Consider the following 17527-nt stretch of genomic DNA (forward strand, 5'->3'; position numbering starts at 1 on the left):
GAATAAACATGTAATATTCAGTTCCAGTGATGACAGTGAAGTTTTCTTGATGTGGCCAGAAGCTAGTTGACATAATAAATTTACGACAAAATAAAATTACAGCTCGAGTTGAGCTGAGTCTTCATAGTTCCTCCTCAGTGGGGTTGGGGTCGTCATATCACCCCGCCGGCTTGTCTCGCTCCCTTTTTTCTCTCCTCTCATCAGCTCCAAACTCACTCACACAGCAATCAGTGAACTTAGGTGAGTCTCAGTACAGATCAGTGGGCACTGCTGCTGCTGAGTTTTTAAAATTAGCGGGTTTGATTCTCAGGTTGAACGTCGCGCTTGAGTGCCGGTGGAAAAACCCAAAAAAAACTAATAGAGATGCCGAGTCGCGCTAGTGGAAAAGGACCATACATAATAACCCCCCTGAAGTGTCTTAATCCACTGAGCTGGGTGGGGTGGTGTGTGTGTGTGTGTGTGTGTGTGTGTGTGTGGGGGGGGGGGGGTACTTAAAGAAATCCTACAGGAAACACTGCATACAGTATTTTTTTTGATGTAGTGTGGAGAGATGGAGAGGGGAGTTGAGGGGTCTAGTATGTGTTGTGTAAGTGTAAACAGTGAGTTACTTTTATCTAGGAGCACACGTCTCAATTGTGAAGATTGTTTTTCAATTGAGCTTCACTGACTGCAGTGTGCAGATTTGTTTCATTTTTATTTTATTTGGCAGGGACACAGTATTTTTTCATATGTAGCGTAGTTATTTTCATATGTAGACCCTGGGTGTGCCATTCACAACAACACACCACCTGTGCAGTGAGAAACAATTGTTGCCTGATGTGCGATTAAAAAAAATCGGGACTACGAGCATGATTTGTGACACCACAGTTTAGAAGCCAATGGTCCAAAATTGAATGTTCATAAGTGTGACGTGTAAACCTGAAGTGTACAATACAAATGCCTACGATTGACTATGGTGAAGTACACTAGGATACATATTGTGTCTGGCAGGTAAACTTAAGTGAACAATGTTTGTTCAAACAATAACACTGATGAAATTGATTCAAGAAAAATGATCATGTGGTTATTATCTTTGCAGTGAATCGTGCAATAGAAATACTTTTTACTTTTAATAATATTTTTGAGTACATTTTAGAGCCTATACTTTTTACTGTTACTTGAGTAGATATTTGGATCAGTGCTTTCACTTTTACCAACGTCATTTTTTACACAGGCACTTTTACTTCTACTCAAGTAAAGAATCTGGGTACTTTTGCCATCTCTGGCTGGATCTCAGCTCACTGTTAATTCATGGAGTCAGAGTTCACCTGTCCATACAGGTGTAATACCAGGAGTTACCCAGCAGGTGGTGCCACTCTACTGTAGAAAGTCACTTCCTCATTATCATTTATTGTTCAGTTTAAAGTTCATGTTGACAGAGGGAGGCTCTGTCAACATGAACTTTAAACTGAACAGTAAATGATTGTAACTGCAGAGCAGAGGGAGGAGGTAAAGGTGTTCAGACGCCATGTTAGAGTGAACGGAGCAGAAGGAGAGAAACTGAAGTCTGAGACGAGTGAGTGTCAACACAACATTGTTATTATTGTTGTTGTTGTTGTTGTTGTTGTTGTTGTGTCAGAGTGTGAGAGTCAGTTTGTCTGTGTGGACTGTGGAGGGAAGAAGAGTCAGACGTAGTCCGTACACAGACCCGGCTGCAGAAACAAATTAAAGGGGGGGATTTTTTCAGGGGGGCGCACTTTTTCAAACTATTTACTGTCTAATGTAGTGTAGTTTAGTTTATTATTATGAATCCCCATAAATATGGATTATTATGGATCCCCCCTTTAACACATTTGAGGCATTCTGGTTGTACTCTGAGGAAAAATAAAGGAAATGACAATTTTTTTTTTTTTTTTTTAAAGCAGATTTACCTACTGACTGAGGTTCCTATCATTGTAATTGCAAGAATGTTTAAAGTGTATGAAACTGAACTCAGAACTGGTCTAGTGTGGAGCTGTGGCTGAGAGCAAAAACAAAACAAATTTTTTAAGTCTTTTGGCCTGGACCCGCCGGTGACAAGCTCTGCCGCCCTTGCCGCCCGGACTGTCCGTACATACGTCAGCACATTCTCAGATTCACCTCCACACAACTTCTTCAACCTCAGAACAAACATCAAAGGTCAAAGGTCACGGTGACTGGATAAACATGGATTTAATGCAGGGTTTAAAATTAGCACCCGCCACTCGCCAAATGCGGGTAAAAATATGATTTGGCGAGTAAAATTATTAGGCCACTCGCCATTGGCCGGCAGCTGGAATATGCCAACTTCACTATATAATTGTCATCATAAATGCTGAACAGTGAAACGAACACAGTTTACAGCTACAGGAGATCTACTGACTGTGTTTCGAATGTCAGAGTTGTCCCGTTATCCTCCGTGATTCAACATTTAAGAAAATGTATCAAGTTTTCTGCTGTAATGTTCGCGTTCAGTCGGTCATTCAGAGGAGGCGGTCAGAGGCGAGCGATGTTAGTTTGTGTGGTAACGTGTTTATGTGGCGACACATCGCGATGGTGAGAGGTAGGGTTACCAGGGTTACCACATGTCCCCGACAATATGGAATCATCCCGTATTTGCAGATTAAATAACCCCGTCCTGTTTTGCATCAATACGGGACCGGGTTTGGCTCGTATTTCCGAGTTCACTTGAATGCAGCATCACCCCGCTCGCAATCCTGTGAAGAGGTGCCGACTCTGCCCGTGATCAGGTGAAACTCTGAATTTCTGCCACTCTCGTCTGTGATCAAAACACAAACACTGGGTTCGACAGTGTCAGTGACACTCTGGGCCATAAAGTAGCCTATAGCCTACCCCCGCAGCCCCCGCCCGTAAAGCCTTTCCACCATCAACGGTCTTTTTTTTTTCTTTTTCTTTTTTTTTACCGCAACATATGATTCACGTCATGATTACTTCTGTATTTAGGCTATTCAAACTTCCACAGTCCATAGTTCTCTTTGTTTGATATTTCAAAAGAAAGTTGTAGGATGAACAGTAGGCAATCTAGCCTACATTTAAAAAAAACAACAACAACAAAAAAAAACCTGTGTTCACACCACTTATTCAGTCTGAATTAAATGTAGGCTAAGTTTCAAAACTCACATCACTATATCTTCCTCTGAAAGCCTATTTATGTAATGTCTGTTGTCATTCCATCAGCTAATCTAAACCTATTTTTTTTATATATAGCCTACTGTAGCTATATATTTATTGCAACAATTTAGTTTAGGAGGCAGGTGTGTGTTGTTAAGGCAGCTGCCTAACTATAATGCAATGGGGAAAACACTGCTGATTTTAATAACTTTGTATTGTGAGCAGTTCAGTGGCCGGTGAAAACATATTTTGGCCGGTAAAATTTTTGAGCTACCTGCCATTGGCAGGTTGGTCAAAAAGTTAATTTTATACCCTGATTTAATGTCAAAGTACTATGAGTGGTGGAGGTCAACAACTGGATCAAACAAGGAAGTGATCATAGTTTGTCCTCTGTGTATTTGGGTGTGTCTTGATTCTGTGTGTGTGTGTGTGTGTGTGTGTGTGTGTGTGTGTGTGTGTGTGTGTGTGTGTGTGTGTGTGTGTGTGTGTGTGTGTGTGTGTGTGTGTGTGTGTGTGTGTGTGTTACTGGTTTCCCTCTCAGACTGACTGAAGTCCTGAAGATGAGTGTTAATGTGGAGGAACAGGAGGACAGATCAAAGTCTCCAGGATCCATCTGTCTCTCCATGAAGAGTGACTGGTCCATGGGAAAACCTCCAGACTTCAGTTCAGGACCTGGACCTTCAGAGTCACAGTAAGAGACCTGATAAAAAAAAACCTGAACCTGAGTGTGTGTGTGTGTGTGTGTGTGTGTGTGTGTGTGTGTGTGTGTGTGTGTGTGTGTGTGTGTGTGTGTGTGTGTGTGTGTGTGTGTGTTCAGAGCCGGTTCAGACCTCCATGGGGCCCTAGGCAAAATTCTGCTAAGGGGACCTAACTGAACCCCAAAAGTTTTCAGCAGTTGCACCTGACACCCAGTGCTTCCACTCATCCCCCCTTTAAACATATTGCACTGTTGGTCTAACTAAGAATAAATTCAGAACAAATCAAATCAAACTAAATGTGTAAACAAACAATCATACAGTCTTAAATGTTGGGCATGTAAACATGTTAATGTTTGAAATAACTAACGATTAAAGAAAACTAAAATATAGATAGAGCTACTCTTAATTCAGCTCCATCAAATTGGCTGCACTTTATACTTTCATATACTTCAAATGTAGGTAATTGTGTATATGATTATTCATTATATAATAATTTTTTTAACCCGTTTTGTGTGTTATTTAATTCACTAAGATATCTGCATCTATATTTGCCTGTAGGCTATCCAAGCAAACAACATTCAATCTTAATATTTATTTATTAATTAAAGCAGAAGTAAGCGATCCGGTCGTTTTGGCTAATGCTGCGTTCCAGGCAGGCTTTTGAAACCGTAAATTACAGCTTCAAGTCACAACTTACGACTTTGTAGCGTTCCAGGCAACCCACTCGTGTTTTTCCGACCTGTTTTACCTGTGAAAGTCACTATAACGGCCACTCGTAACTTCCGACCCGTGAACTCGTACCAGATTGAACTGGTATGGCTTCACAGGTCGGAAAAACACGAGTTACGAGTTTCCTTGAACGCACCATAACAGTCCTCGTCCCTACGTCACCACATTCACGGTGTCCCTTGGCTGCACACACAGCCCTGCATGCCGTTCTCTCTCCTCATTGGATAAAAACTGTAGGATACGATAAATGTTTTCTCCTCGGCTCAGAGCAGAGCAGAGTGACTGACAGACCCGTGTTTCAGACCAAACACTCTATGTAAGTGATTGCTGTCGGAAGATACAACTATTTAAGACTTATATTAACCCAAATATATCACTTACTTCTGCTTTAACTTAATATTTATCAATTTCTTAGTCAATATTTATCCATTACTTTCCATTTTGTATAAGTGCAGTTGTAACTACCACAACATCACCGCCCTGTTAATGTAGGTCAAAGACGGACTAGTCCCTCCCACTCTCCCACCCGGAGAGGAGAGTTACCTGACTGCTGTTCCTGCAGGTCATTGTCAGGTGTTTCTTCCCCCTTAATTCCCCGAGGAATGGCGTGCTAACGCTGTCTTGCTAGGCTGATGTGCTGGGAATCCGGTACACATCCGGACGGGCGGGTCACGTCGTCAGGTTTTTTTGCCACGGGGCCTCTATAGTCTACGCAACATGCATAGTGTGCGTATTGGGTGAACTGGTACTGTGTGTGTTTGTGTGTGTTCTTGTACTTCCAACGTTGTGAGGACCGTCAAGAGTTTTTCACCAACAGAGTGAGAACATTTTAGGGAAGTGAGGACATTTTGGCCGGTCCTCACTTTTTCCAAGGGCTGTTTGGTTAAAGTTAGGGTAAGGGACTACAGTATGTCAATGAGTGTCCTCACAAAGACAGCATTGCAAGCGTGTGTGTGTGACGTTACCTGACAGGAAATTACTTCCTGGTTTGTGTGTCCTCTGATCAGTGATCAATATGATGTGAATAAAAATATGTTTGTGTTTGCAGAGGTCAGAATCACAGACTGAGAGCAGAGTCTCCAGGATCCATCTGTCTGTCCATGAAGAGTGACTGGTCCAAAGAGCTTCCTCCAGAATTCAGTCCTGAACCTGAACCTGGACCTGGACCTTCAGACTCACAGTAAGAGACGATTTCTACTGTAAACTGATCTGAAGATGATTCAGTCATTAGACTCATGTGAAGGAAACAGAGAGAAACCAGGAACCAGATCCATCAGACTCTGAAGGTTCACAACAAACCTCAGAGACAGAAACATGCACACACACTCTGTCCATCAGTCTGATGAAGCACAGCGTCCTCATGTTCCTGTGGCGGTGATCCGACCCAATCTGCAACGAGTCTGGAAACATTATTTTAAGGCTGAAAAACTCCGCAATGTTGCTTTAAAGAGCTGATAGGACTCAGTCCAGAACCAACATCAAACACATGATCAGTGTCTGAAAGAGGAAAACACCACCAACAGCTTCTCAATCATTTCACACATTTGGAGTAAAAACCAGACCAGACGACACAGAACTGAAGAGACCCAAACTAACAGGGAGTTTGTTTTAGAGTCCAGATTTAAGGTCAGAGGCGGTCCTGGCTAGTTTTACACCCTGGGCGAAACCATCCCTTGGTGCCCCCCCCCCCTTTAAAATAGCCAATCACATAACATTATAGGCTTAGGCTATATTAAAACTGAGCAGCTTGACTACAGCCTCTGAACCTCTAAAAAATACACAATTTAAAATAGTTTTTGTTTGTGAGTGTAGGGCCAGCAACATGATGATATTTTGAATATAAAGTAATGACAGGTACCACTGTTCCATCTGTAGGCTAAACTAAAAATGTGCTTAAACTCACGTCTCTGCTGAAGTCGGTGTGGTTTTGGAAACAGCGTGACGTTGCTGTTAAACCTCATTATAAACATCACGACAGTCCAGGGTCCTTTTAACACGTGATCCTGTCGCAGTTCATTCATGTTGTTTACCAGAGACCGGACATTGAAGAGGAAGAAGAGGAATATTGCTGGGCATCCCATAGCAACATTACCAAAATGAAGCCAACTTCAGGGCGAGGAGTTTAGCGCTTCACCCTCCTTTCTTTCCCCGCATGAGAGCCCTCTGGGCCGGCGGAGCATCCGACTTGAGACCTCAGCAGTCGCAAGTTGATCCCCCCCCCCCCCCCCCCCCCTTGTCCCTCCTGACACACACACAACCTGTAGTAGGCCTATGACTCTCAGCAGCAAGTTGACGTGACATAGGGGCGCCCCAGCGACCACTCCACTAACTTGACGGCGAGTTTTGTTTTGTCTTTTTTTTTTTTGGAGAGCGCTCGTGCGCCCTCATAAAGATTGCGCCCTGGGCGGTCGCCCATATTGCCCATAGCTAAAACCGGCCCTGTTTAAGGTCAACAGATAAACAGAGACAGAAACCAGACCAGTTCAGGACTGGTCTTCATTCAGCTCATCTCTCTACACTCGTCTTCCTCTACAGTACTTCCTCTCTCTCTGCTCCTCTGCTTCCTGAAGCCCCGCCCCCTTGAGGTGGTTAACTAATCAGAGCTCAGATGTGGAGCTGTGACATGTTGTTGATCCAGAAATCTCTTGACAGGAGGAAGAGGAGTGGTGTCTCTGTGGACCAGCAGCTGTCCTGCTGTGGTCTCTGTCAGGACGTCCTGAAGGATCCAGTCTCCACCAGCTGTGGACACTGGTTCTGCAGACAGTGCTTCACCTCAGACTGGGACCAGTCTGGTTCTTCAGGACCCCCATCCTGTCCCCAGTGTGGACAAAGACCCAGAACCAGAGGTGAGCTGCAGACAGCCAATCAGAGCGGCTGTGTACACAGTGAGACTGAACATCTGTCTGCTGAAGTGGTCATATGTGAAACCAGGACCTGTTGTTTTCTCCAGAGTCATTGTTCCATCACACAGCAGCACTGACATTTAAGATGATGATTCAAACCTTCTCTTTGTTGTCTGTAGTTTTTCTGTAGGTGATGAAAATAATCTGATCAGATTGTCAGACTCTCTGTCTTCAGTCTGACTCTGTCTCTTGTCTCTCAGCAGATGGTGGTCTGCAGGAGGTTTTAGATCAACATAAGATCAGTCTGAGGAGCAGATGTGAACGAGTGACTGAAGGAACTGAGGGAACAGGAAGTGGAACCCTCCTCAACAGGATCTACACTGAGCTCTACATCACAGAGGGACAGAGTGAAGAGGTTATTACCCAACATGAGGTGAGACAGCTGGAGACAACGTCCAAGAAGAAGACCCTCCATGACACTCCCATCAAGTGCAACGACATCTTTAAAGACTTACCTGTCCAACAGAGAGAGGACGTCTCTACGGTCTCACCTGTCTCACCTGTCCAACAGAGAGAGGTCGTCTCTACGGTCTCACCTGTCCAACAGAGAGAGGACGTCTCTACGGTCTCACCTGTCCAACAGAGAGAGGACGTCTCCACAGTCTCACCTGGCCAACAGAGACCCATCAGAGTGGTTCTGACCAACGGCGTCGCTGGCGTTGGAAAAACCTTCTCGGTGCAGAAGTTCACTCTGGACTGGGCCGAGGGCTTGGAGAACCAAGATGTCAGTCTGCTGGTTCTGCTTTCCTTCAGGGAGCTGAACCTGATCAGAGATCAGCAGTTGAGTCTTCTCAGGCTGCTCCATGTTTTCCATCCAACATTACAGAAGGTGACAGCAGAGCAGCTGGCTGTCTGTAAACTTCTCTTCATCTTTGACGGCCTGGATGAAAGCCGACTGTCACTGGACTTCAACAACAGGGAGGTTGTGTCTGATGTCACACAGACGTCATCAGTCAACGTGCTGCTGACAAACCTCATCCAGGGGAATCTGCTTCCCTCGGCTCTGGTCTGGATCACCTCCAGACCTGCAGCAGCCAATCAGATCCCTCCTACATGTGTTGACAGGGTAACAGAGGTCAGAGGCTTCACTGACGCCCAGATGGAGGAGTACTTCAGGAGGAGGTCCAGTGATGAAGATCTGTCCAGAAGAATCATCTCACACATCCAGACGTCCAGGACCCTCCACATCATGTGTCAAGTCCCAGTCTTCTGCTGGATCAGTGCTACAGTTCTGGAGCACATGTTGACCACAGACCAGAGAGGAGAGCTGCCCAAGACCACGACGGACCTGTTCTCACACTTCCTGCTGGTCCAGACAAAGAGGAAGAAGAACAAGTACGGTGAGTGATACAGGTGGACAGAGCATTGTATAAACTGTTGTTGCTGAAGTTCAGCTCCGATAGTGGCCGATGGCTGTGCAGCCTCCTCCAGTCACAGTCAGCTGCATCAGGTCATTGCAGCAGATCTGCACAAAGAGGTAAGGCCAGGATAACACCTCTGTCACTGAGACCACTTCATCCACAAACTATACCATGATGAGGTTGTTGGTTGTGTTCTAGCATCTTTAGACATTAACACCCGGGAAAACTAAATGATCATCAGCTACCAAAATAAAAATAAATCTCCAACTTGTGGACATGTTCATTTTGAACATTGTCTGTCTGTCTCAAATGGCTATGTCATGTTTTCATTATGACAGTTTATTCTCTAAGTGTTTTCTAATGCAAAAAGGTCAGGTCTTGGTGACACTACCTGAAAATGCTCAAGACAGCACTATACACTACTTGTACTGAAACTACAGTAAGTAACACATTACTGTATTTAGTGGAGTAACTGATGCTGAATATGTATGTTTCATATTTTTACTGCATATGTTCTTTGCAATTCTGATTTGTTCACAGCATTGTGCAAAAGAAAAATACACTATAGTCATTTATATACAACAAACATAAGAAACATCCTTTGGGTAGAACTGTGCACAACGGTAAACAATATTGCAGTACATATAGTAACTGAACCTACAGAGTACTGTGAATCATTCCTGCACATCCAGATGTTCCTTTCTGTCTGGCCACATATTTTCATCGACATCAATTGTAACGATTGAAACAAATTAAATATTCCCAAAGATACTGTTATCCTCGTGTGACAGTTGAGGTTCCTGTCACTATGCCTCCAATTGATCATGTGCCCTGGCTACTTGGCCAAAGGGATGTCCCTTTGGGTGACTGGCAAGCGCGCATGACTCTTCCCCGGGAGGTGTGGGTTCAATCCCCGCCCGGGCCCTCTTCACCTTGCCACATTCTGGCGTTGTTGGCAGGATCCATGTAGCACTAGGGGTGGGTCCATGGATTCATGATGTGTGGCAGCCTGCGCGGAAGCACGAGGACGTGCTTGTGAAAAGAGGGGGAGAGATGTGACAGTTGGGGTTCCTGTCACTATGCCTCCAATTGATCATGTGCCCTGGCTACTTGGCCAAAGGGATGTCCCTTTGGGTGACTGGCAAGCGCGCATGACTCTTCCCCGGGAGGTGTGGGTTCAATCCCCGCCCGGGCCCTCTTCACCTTGCCACATTCGCTTTGCACAAATGGGTTGTTCTTGTTGCAGAGTAAAAAGGGGCCCTCTTACACCTCTGCAAGGTTATCCATCCATCCATCCATCCATCCATCCATCCATCCATCCATCCATCCATCTTTTAAAATTAAAAATATAAAAGCAATAAGAACAAGAACATAGGTAAGATAAAAAAGATTGTATTCAGGACTCCAAAGTGGTCCATATATTACAGAAGAAAAGAAGATCATCATGGATGTTAAAAGTGTAGAATCACAGTACATCTTTCTTGATACATCATGGTATTGTTTTTACGTAATACTGTTCTAGGTGGAGTGCATACATAATCAATGTTTGCCAATGTTTAGTACATTCCGTAAAACAAATCTCAATTTTTCTTTGTAGGTAATCGCCCATCCGCCTCTGTCCTCTCCAAAATTCAGTCACAGGAGCTGACGGAGACCGACAGGGAAGTTCTTCTGAAGCTGGGGAGGCTGGCGTTTGAACAGCTGGAGAAAGGAAACATCATGTTCTACCAAGAAGACCTGGAGCAGTGTGGTCTGGATGTCACCGAGGCCTTGGTGAACTCAGGACTCTGTACTGAGATCTTCAAAAGAGAGAGTGTGATCTTCCAGAAAACAGTCTACTGCTTTGTTCATCTGAGTGTTCAGGAGTTTCTGGCTGCAGTCTACATGTTCCACTGTTTCACCAACAGGAACACACAAGTCCCCAAGAAGTTCCTGGGAGAACAACATGTTGATTTAACTCTGGTTACCTTCCTGCAGAGAGCCATGCAGAAATCCATCAGAAGTAGAAATGGTCACCTGGACCTGTTTGTTCGCTTCCTTCATGGTCTCTCTCTGGAGTCCAACCAGAGGCTGTTAGGAGGTCTGCTGGGTCAGACAGACAACAGTCCAGAAACCATCCAGAGAACCATCAACAACCTGAAGGAGATGAAGACTGATAAAATCTCTCCTGACAGAAGCATCAACATCTTCCACTGTCTGACGGAGATGAAGGACCAGTCAGTTCATCAGCAGATCCAACAGTTCCTCAAGTCAGAGAACAGATCAGAGAAGATCCTCTCTGAGATCCAGTGTTCAGCTCTGGCCTACATGCTGCTGATGTCAGATCAGGTTCTGGACCAGTTGGACCTGAGCAAGTACAACACATCATATCAGGGACGACAGAGACTGATCCCAGCTGTGAGGAACTGCAGGAAGGCTCAGTGAGTCCAGACATGATCAATATAATTATTGATCAGTAGTTCAGATAAACACAGTTATATTTATTCTCATTATTCTTAGTTTGACTCCATCACAGGTCAGTTGTGTTTTTTCTGGAGGTGTAGTAAAAGCAACATGTTGATCTTCAGCTCGTTGTGATCGTTGCTGTTTAAACAAGAACAAGTTATTTTGTTCTTTTATGTTGACTTTTTGGTTTTATTCAAACCTTACACCTCAGTTTATCCAGGTTAGAACAACTGCTAGTATTGTAGTCAAGACCACCTAACCCGAGACCAAGTCCAGACCAAAACCAAGACTTTGAGGGGGGCAGAGTCAGTCCAAGTCCAAGTCCGAGAGCAAACCAATGCGAGACCATTTCCAAGACCATCACTGTATTCAGTCCCAGTCCTCATAATAATCATGTGTCTTGATACATTACAGCTACAAAGAAAAGATGATTTGATCTAAAATCTGAACCATATTTAATGTAAACAATGTTTGTGTTGAACAGAAGAACACAGCACAGAACCTGCTGAAGTCTCCTCCTACTGTTCACACTGGTGACACCAAGTTGTTCAGATGGTTACACAAGCAGATACTTTTGTAGAACAATTTTCATTATCTTAAAGTTATTAAATGACATTACATAAACCAAAGTGAGCGAGTGACAGAGAGACATTTGTGGTTAAAACAGATGTCCCTGCAGCTGTGGTCTTGACTGGTCTGGAGAAAAAATCCCAAGTCCATCTCGGCAGAGACCGAGACGAGACTAAGACCTTGGAAATGTAGTCTTGAGATTTTGTCGTTAGTGTGTATTACAACACTAAGGGCTGCACATGAACCATAGTTTAAAGTCTCTCCAGAGGCAGCTGTGTGCAGTGTGATGAGTGTCCTCAGGTCATGTCATCTTCAGACTCCGCCCACAATGACTCAGGTGACAAGTCAGAAAAACATGAGGAGTTAGATAAAAGCTGTCGTCTGTATCCAGAGAAGACTGAAGTGGAGGATGTCCAGAGACTAAACTATAAGGTGATGTAAAGAGAGCCAGCCCTTAGTGCATCATCAGCCAGTGACGCTTCAGGAGAATCCTCCTAAGATTTTTATTGTTTTGGTGTTTCCTCCATGGAGCCGGCGTTTTGGGCCCTGAAGCAGTATTCCTTAAAAACTGGTCAAAACAACTTTTTTGAAACAATGATGTTATGATCCAGGACCACACACACACACACACACACACACACACACACACACACACACACACACACACACACACACACACACACACACACACACACACACACACACACACACACACTGCTGTTTTTACTGCAGCTTTCATTTGATTTGATTCTGACACATTTGATATTTTCTCTCTTCACAGACTTGTTGGTTGTAAACTCTCAGAGAGTCACTATCAAGTCGTGGCCTCAGCTCTGAAGTCCAACTCCTCCCACCTGACAGAACTGGACCTGAGTAACAACTACCTGAGTGACTCATCAGTGAAGGTTCTGTGTGCTGGACTGGAGAGTCTAAACTGTAGACTGGAGACTCTGAGGTGAGTTCACTGACTGGACCGGTTGGACTTTTGTCTGTGTTCAGTTCAAATGTGTGAAGTTCAGTTTGAAGCAGCGACTGATTGTGACTCCATTTTACTACAGCTGGTAGAAGGTGAAGGGTCAGAGGTCACTCAGAGGTCAGTGTGATGATGATGATGATGATGATGATAATGATGATGATGATGATGATGATGATGATGATGATGATGATGATGATGATGATGATGAAGATCTGAGTCTTCCCTCTTTGCTTGGTTCAGGGTCAAAGGTCAAGGCAGCTTCCCAGTGTGAGAGGTCAGGTTAAAGTCCTGTAGGTCAGAGAACAGTGTTGGTTTGATGATCCCACTGTGGAGACACTGAGGCTCATGAACATCAACACACACTGACTCCTGAAATACGTAGCAAATATGATGACTCATGTTCTGCAGCATGCAGGAAGTGTCAAAAACAACCAGGCACTTATTTTTATTTAATGTGGTCATGCCCATTGATTAAAATATTCTGGTCTACTGTCCAAACAGAGATAGAGAAGTTCCTTGGCATAAAAATGGTAATGGATCCTAAACAAAGTATTCATAGATCTTTTGTCCTTGGCTGGTCAAACTGTTAAGTTGTTGAATATAATGTCGTATGCGCACGACTTACAATTCTGCATGTTTGGCTTGAGGTGTACCCGCCTACGGTGGAAATGTGGTACGATAAACTGCTCTCAACTGTACCTTTCTTTCTTTCTTTCTTTCTTTGTTGTCCTTTACATGTGTTTGTGTTTTTGTGTTTATTATGTTACGTTGTATTATCTTGTGTTGAATGTTGTGATTTGTGACAGCAAAAGGCTGAGATTTTGTGTTACTTGCATTTGATTCTTTTGGTGTTGCAAAACGAAAATTAAAAAGAAAGTTAAAAAAAAAAGATCAACACTGGGCTCCACAGGAAGGAAGCTTCAACTCATGGTCACATGACATTAAAGGAGTTTACTTCCTGTCCACAGTGTCTGTGAAGCAGCCTCTGGTCACATGACTCCACTGTCAGTGAGGGGACAGAGGTCAGCTTCAGACAGTGGACAGTGTCTCCTGAGCCACTGTGACTGTGCCCATAGCCTCTGTACCTGAAGCTTGTTCAGCTCTGAACAGATGATGAGAAACTGAACGCTGTCAACAAGGAGCTTTGTCCTCAACTCACTGCTTTTATCCTTTTTCAGATTGAAGAACTGCAGTTTGTCAGAGATCAGCTGTTCTTCTCTGGGCTCAGCTCTGAAGTCCAACCCCTCCCACCTGAGACACGTGGACCTGAGCTCCAACAAGCTGCAGGATTCAGGAGTGAAGGATCTGAGTGGTTTTCTGGAGAGTCCAGACTGTAGACTGGAGACTCTGAGGTCAGACTCTGTTTTATTTCTGTGCTCAGATGAATGTGATGTGAAAGTTGTGTTGATACTGACAGACATGAGGCTGATATTCTACTGATCCACACTGAGGCTGTAGGACAGGGTAGGCAGGTGCTCACACACCAAGCCCAGGGCTGTGGGGGGAGGGGGGGGGGCACCTCAGCTCATCACACAACAAACACATTTGCATAATGGTTTACACAGATCCAACATTTACAACACATTTTCCCCACAATCCATGCCATCCTGACATCAGCTGTTATTAACACACAACTCAAATCAATAACAGGATCACATATTGGAGCACCAATCACATCACACAACAAACCGTAACAAAATCTACACTCACACCTGAGCAACAAGGATGTTAACTTTACACAACAAGCTGTTATTACAAGTGTAACGGAGGTCCGCGGGTGTACCACAGTCACGAGGTACCAGTAAGGAGAAGTGACAGGTTGTGGCCGTAGCGGTACCGGAAGTAAACTCACTCACCCATAAAATATGTGCTAACCAATTTGCGAAGTGGTTGTCAACCTCTTGGCGAAGCGGTTAGCATCGTCGCCTCCGGTGCGGGAGGTCATGGAATCGATCCTCGTTCAGGGCAGGTCACAGAACAAACAACATCCGTCACATTGGTGCCGTGACCCGGATGCCCTGGGTTGAGTGCAATGTGGCCGATGTTGTTTGTTCTGTGACCTGCATAAAAGACATGCTAATCAATTTGCGAAGTGGTTGTCAACCTCTTGGCGAAGCGGTTAGCATCGTTGCCTCCGGTGCGGGAGGTCGTGAGATCAATCCTCGCTCAGGGCAGGTCACAGAACAAACAACATCGGTCACACAAGTTAAGTTTATTGTTGTCATTGCATAAAAAACATAAACAAAGAAATTTCGTTCGGCAGTCTCCTATAGCAGCAAAGAGCTAAATATCAATAAATAATTAAGTGTTTGCACACATAAAGTGCAAAGTGCCAGTGTCAAATAAATACATCAACATATTAAAAACATAAGTTACATTAGGTTAGGAGTTTAGCAAGAGATCCACAGCCTTTGGATAAAAACTGTTCTTTAATTTTTGGGTTTTAGCCTGAAAGGTTCTCAGCCTTCCTGATGGGAGCCTGCTGAACAGGCCGTGTCCAGGGTGTGAGGGGTCCATCAGGATTTTGGAGGCCCTTGTGGAGACGGCTCTGGTAGATGTCACTGAGGGAGAGGAGAGTGGAACCAACAATCCACTGCGCCATTTTGTTAAAGGTGTACAGAAAAGAAAATTGAATTTGAGCCCACTTTGGGTCATAAAATTAATGTGATAACTCATCTTTCAGACGTTGTAGGCCAAACTTTGTGCAAAATTCTATTTTTGAGTAAATCCGGGATGAAAGTGTGTATTTTTTTTTTCGCATTGGATAATGCAGGCGCACGGATTATACGTCAGCCTGTACACGATTCACCAGCCACTGATATTGGATCCGTCATCCGTCATTCAAACGTCTGAGACAACACACACACACGGAGCTCGGGCTCGCCCCAAGCTTTGAATATCCCGCCCGCTCGATAACGACCAATCACATTCGTTTTCCTCACTCGGGTAAACTCGTGTTGCAGCTCGTGACAACTCGGCGCGACAAACAGGACAAACGGCCATTTCTGTACACCTTTAACTTTCTGGAGGCTTTTCCTCTCAGCAGAATTGCAGCTGCTGTGCCAGATTGTGCAGCCATGGAAAAGGATGCTTTCCACAGTGCTGCGATAGAAGTTGATCAGTACATCCTGTGAGAGGCGGTTCTTTTTCAGCCTCCTAAGAAAGTAAAGGCGCTTCTGGGCCTTTTTGATTAGGCTGGTGGTGTTGTGGCTCCAGGACAGGTCATCTGAGATGTGGAGCCCCAGAAACTTGAAGTGTGGGACCCTCTCCACTGGTTGTCCTTCTATTAATAGCTGGGCATGAGGCTCTTTCTTGCTTTTCCTGTAGTCTGTAATTAGCTCCTTGGTTTTAACCATGTTGAGTTCAGGTCATTTTCTCTGCACCATGCTGTCAATGCCTGGACCTCCTCCCTGTATGCCACTTCATTATTGTTGGTTATGAGGCCAACAATGGTTGTGTCATCATCAAATTTTATCACAGTATTAGAGCTATGGTTGGGAATGCAGTTGCTGGTGAACAGCGAGTAGAGGATAGGACTAAGGACGCAGCCTTGGGTGACTGTGGAGGAAGTGTGATGGCCCTGTCTGACTTGCTGCTGTCTCCTCAGCAAGAAATCCAAGGTCCTTATGCAGAGGGAGGATGGTATTCCTAGAGTAAGCAGTTTGTTCACAAGTTTGCGTGGGCTGATGGAATTAAAAGCTGAACTGTAGTCAACAAAGATCATTCTGACGTAGGAGTTTCCAGAGTGAGAGCTGTGTGAAGTGCTATTGCAATGGCATCGTCAGTAGACCTATTTGCCCTATAGGCAAACTGATGTTGGTCACGGTCAAGGGGGACGTAGGTTTTACTCCTTGTCAGCATGAGCCTCTCGAAGCATTTCATAATTACAGGCGTGAGAGCGATCAGCCTGTAATGATTCAGGCCTGTGACAACGGTGGTCTTGGGTATGGGAACAATGGTGGTAGCTTTCAGGCAGGTTGGAACTGTGCATTGTTTCAGGGATCTGTTAAAAAATATTTGTGAAGACTGCAGCCAGTTGACCTGCACATGCCTTCTGTGCTCTACCTTGAACACCATCAAGCCCATCTGCCTTATTAAGCGTGTTTCCATTGCAGGAACTTCGGGGTAATTTTACGGGGCCGGCCCCGTTGGTTCGTGTCTCCACTGCAGGAACCTCCCCCACAGGGCCATTTACAGGAACCTTTACGGGGGCCAACAGAGTACCTACTCCAGGGTAGGTACTCCGTTCGGCCCTGAAAAGCTCCTGGGTGGGGCTCGAGGTTAACCCGGCACTGACTGGCTAAAGCCTAGTGACTTTTTTCATTTAAATCAGTCTTTGCCGCATGGGTATGTTTACGTTGCTAAACCACGCACTTCCGGTAGGGGCGGTGGCCTGGCCCTGATCTATCGCGAGAGTTTGAAAATACTCCCCGTTCCTGTGAATGATTCACCATCATTTGAAGTGCTGGCTGTGCAGTTAAAGGGACCTGTACCCACCATTATTGTATCTGTTTACCGTCCACCTAAGGCCTCTTCCACCTTCATCACTGAACTCTCATCTATCTTAGCAGATCTATGTGCCATCACTCCAAATATCATTTTAACAGGGGACTTTAATATTCATGTTGACAATCCTAATGACATTTTTTCCATTGACTTTATCTCCACACTGGATAGTTTTAACCTCACACAGTATGTCACATTTCCAACACACAA

General features: G+C 44.7%; 1 protein-coding gene across 1 annotated transcript in view; it reads left to right on the forward strand.

The window, feature by feature from the left end:
- Positions 1–1478: 1478 nt before the first annotated feature.
- The window catches only part of LOC310995741 (NACHT, LRR and PYD domains-containing protein 12-like), a gene marked incomplete at its 3' end in the record, with an annotated part of 91398 nt that continues 75349 nt past the window's right edge, over positions 1479–17527 (forward strand). The window contains exons 1-8 of the mRNA XM_083984864.1: positions 1479–1555; positions 3671–3820; positions 5605–5736; positions 7209–7402; positions 7660–8799; positions 10418–11240; positions 12617–12790; positions 13990–14163. Of these exons, the coding sequence (XP_083840990.1) occupies positions 3690–3820; positions 5605–5736; positions 7209–7402; positions 7660–8799; positions 10418–11240; positions 12617–12790; positions 13990–14163 (2768 nt within the window). The 5' untranslated portion in view covers positions 1479–1555; positions 3671–3689. The remainder of the gene's footprint in view (positions 1556–3670; positions 3821–5604; positions 5737–7208; positions 7403–7659; positions 8800–10417; positions 11241–12616; positions 12791–13989; positions 14164–17527) is intronic.

The sequence above is a fragment of the Trachurus trachurus genome (genome assembly GCF_905171665.1).
Source record: "Trachurus trachurus genome assembly, chromosome: 13".
Lineage (NCBI taxonomy): Eukaryota > Metazoa > Chordata > Actinopteri > Carangiformes > Carangidae > Trachurus > Trachurus trachurus.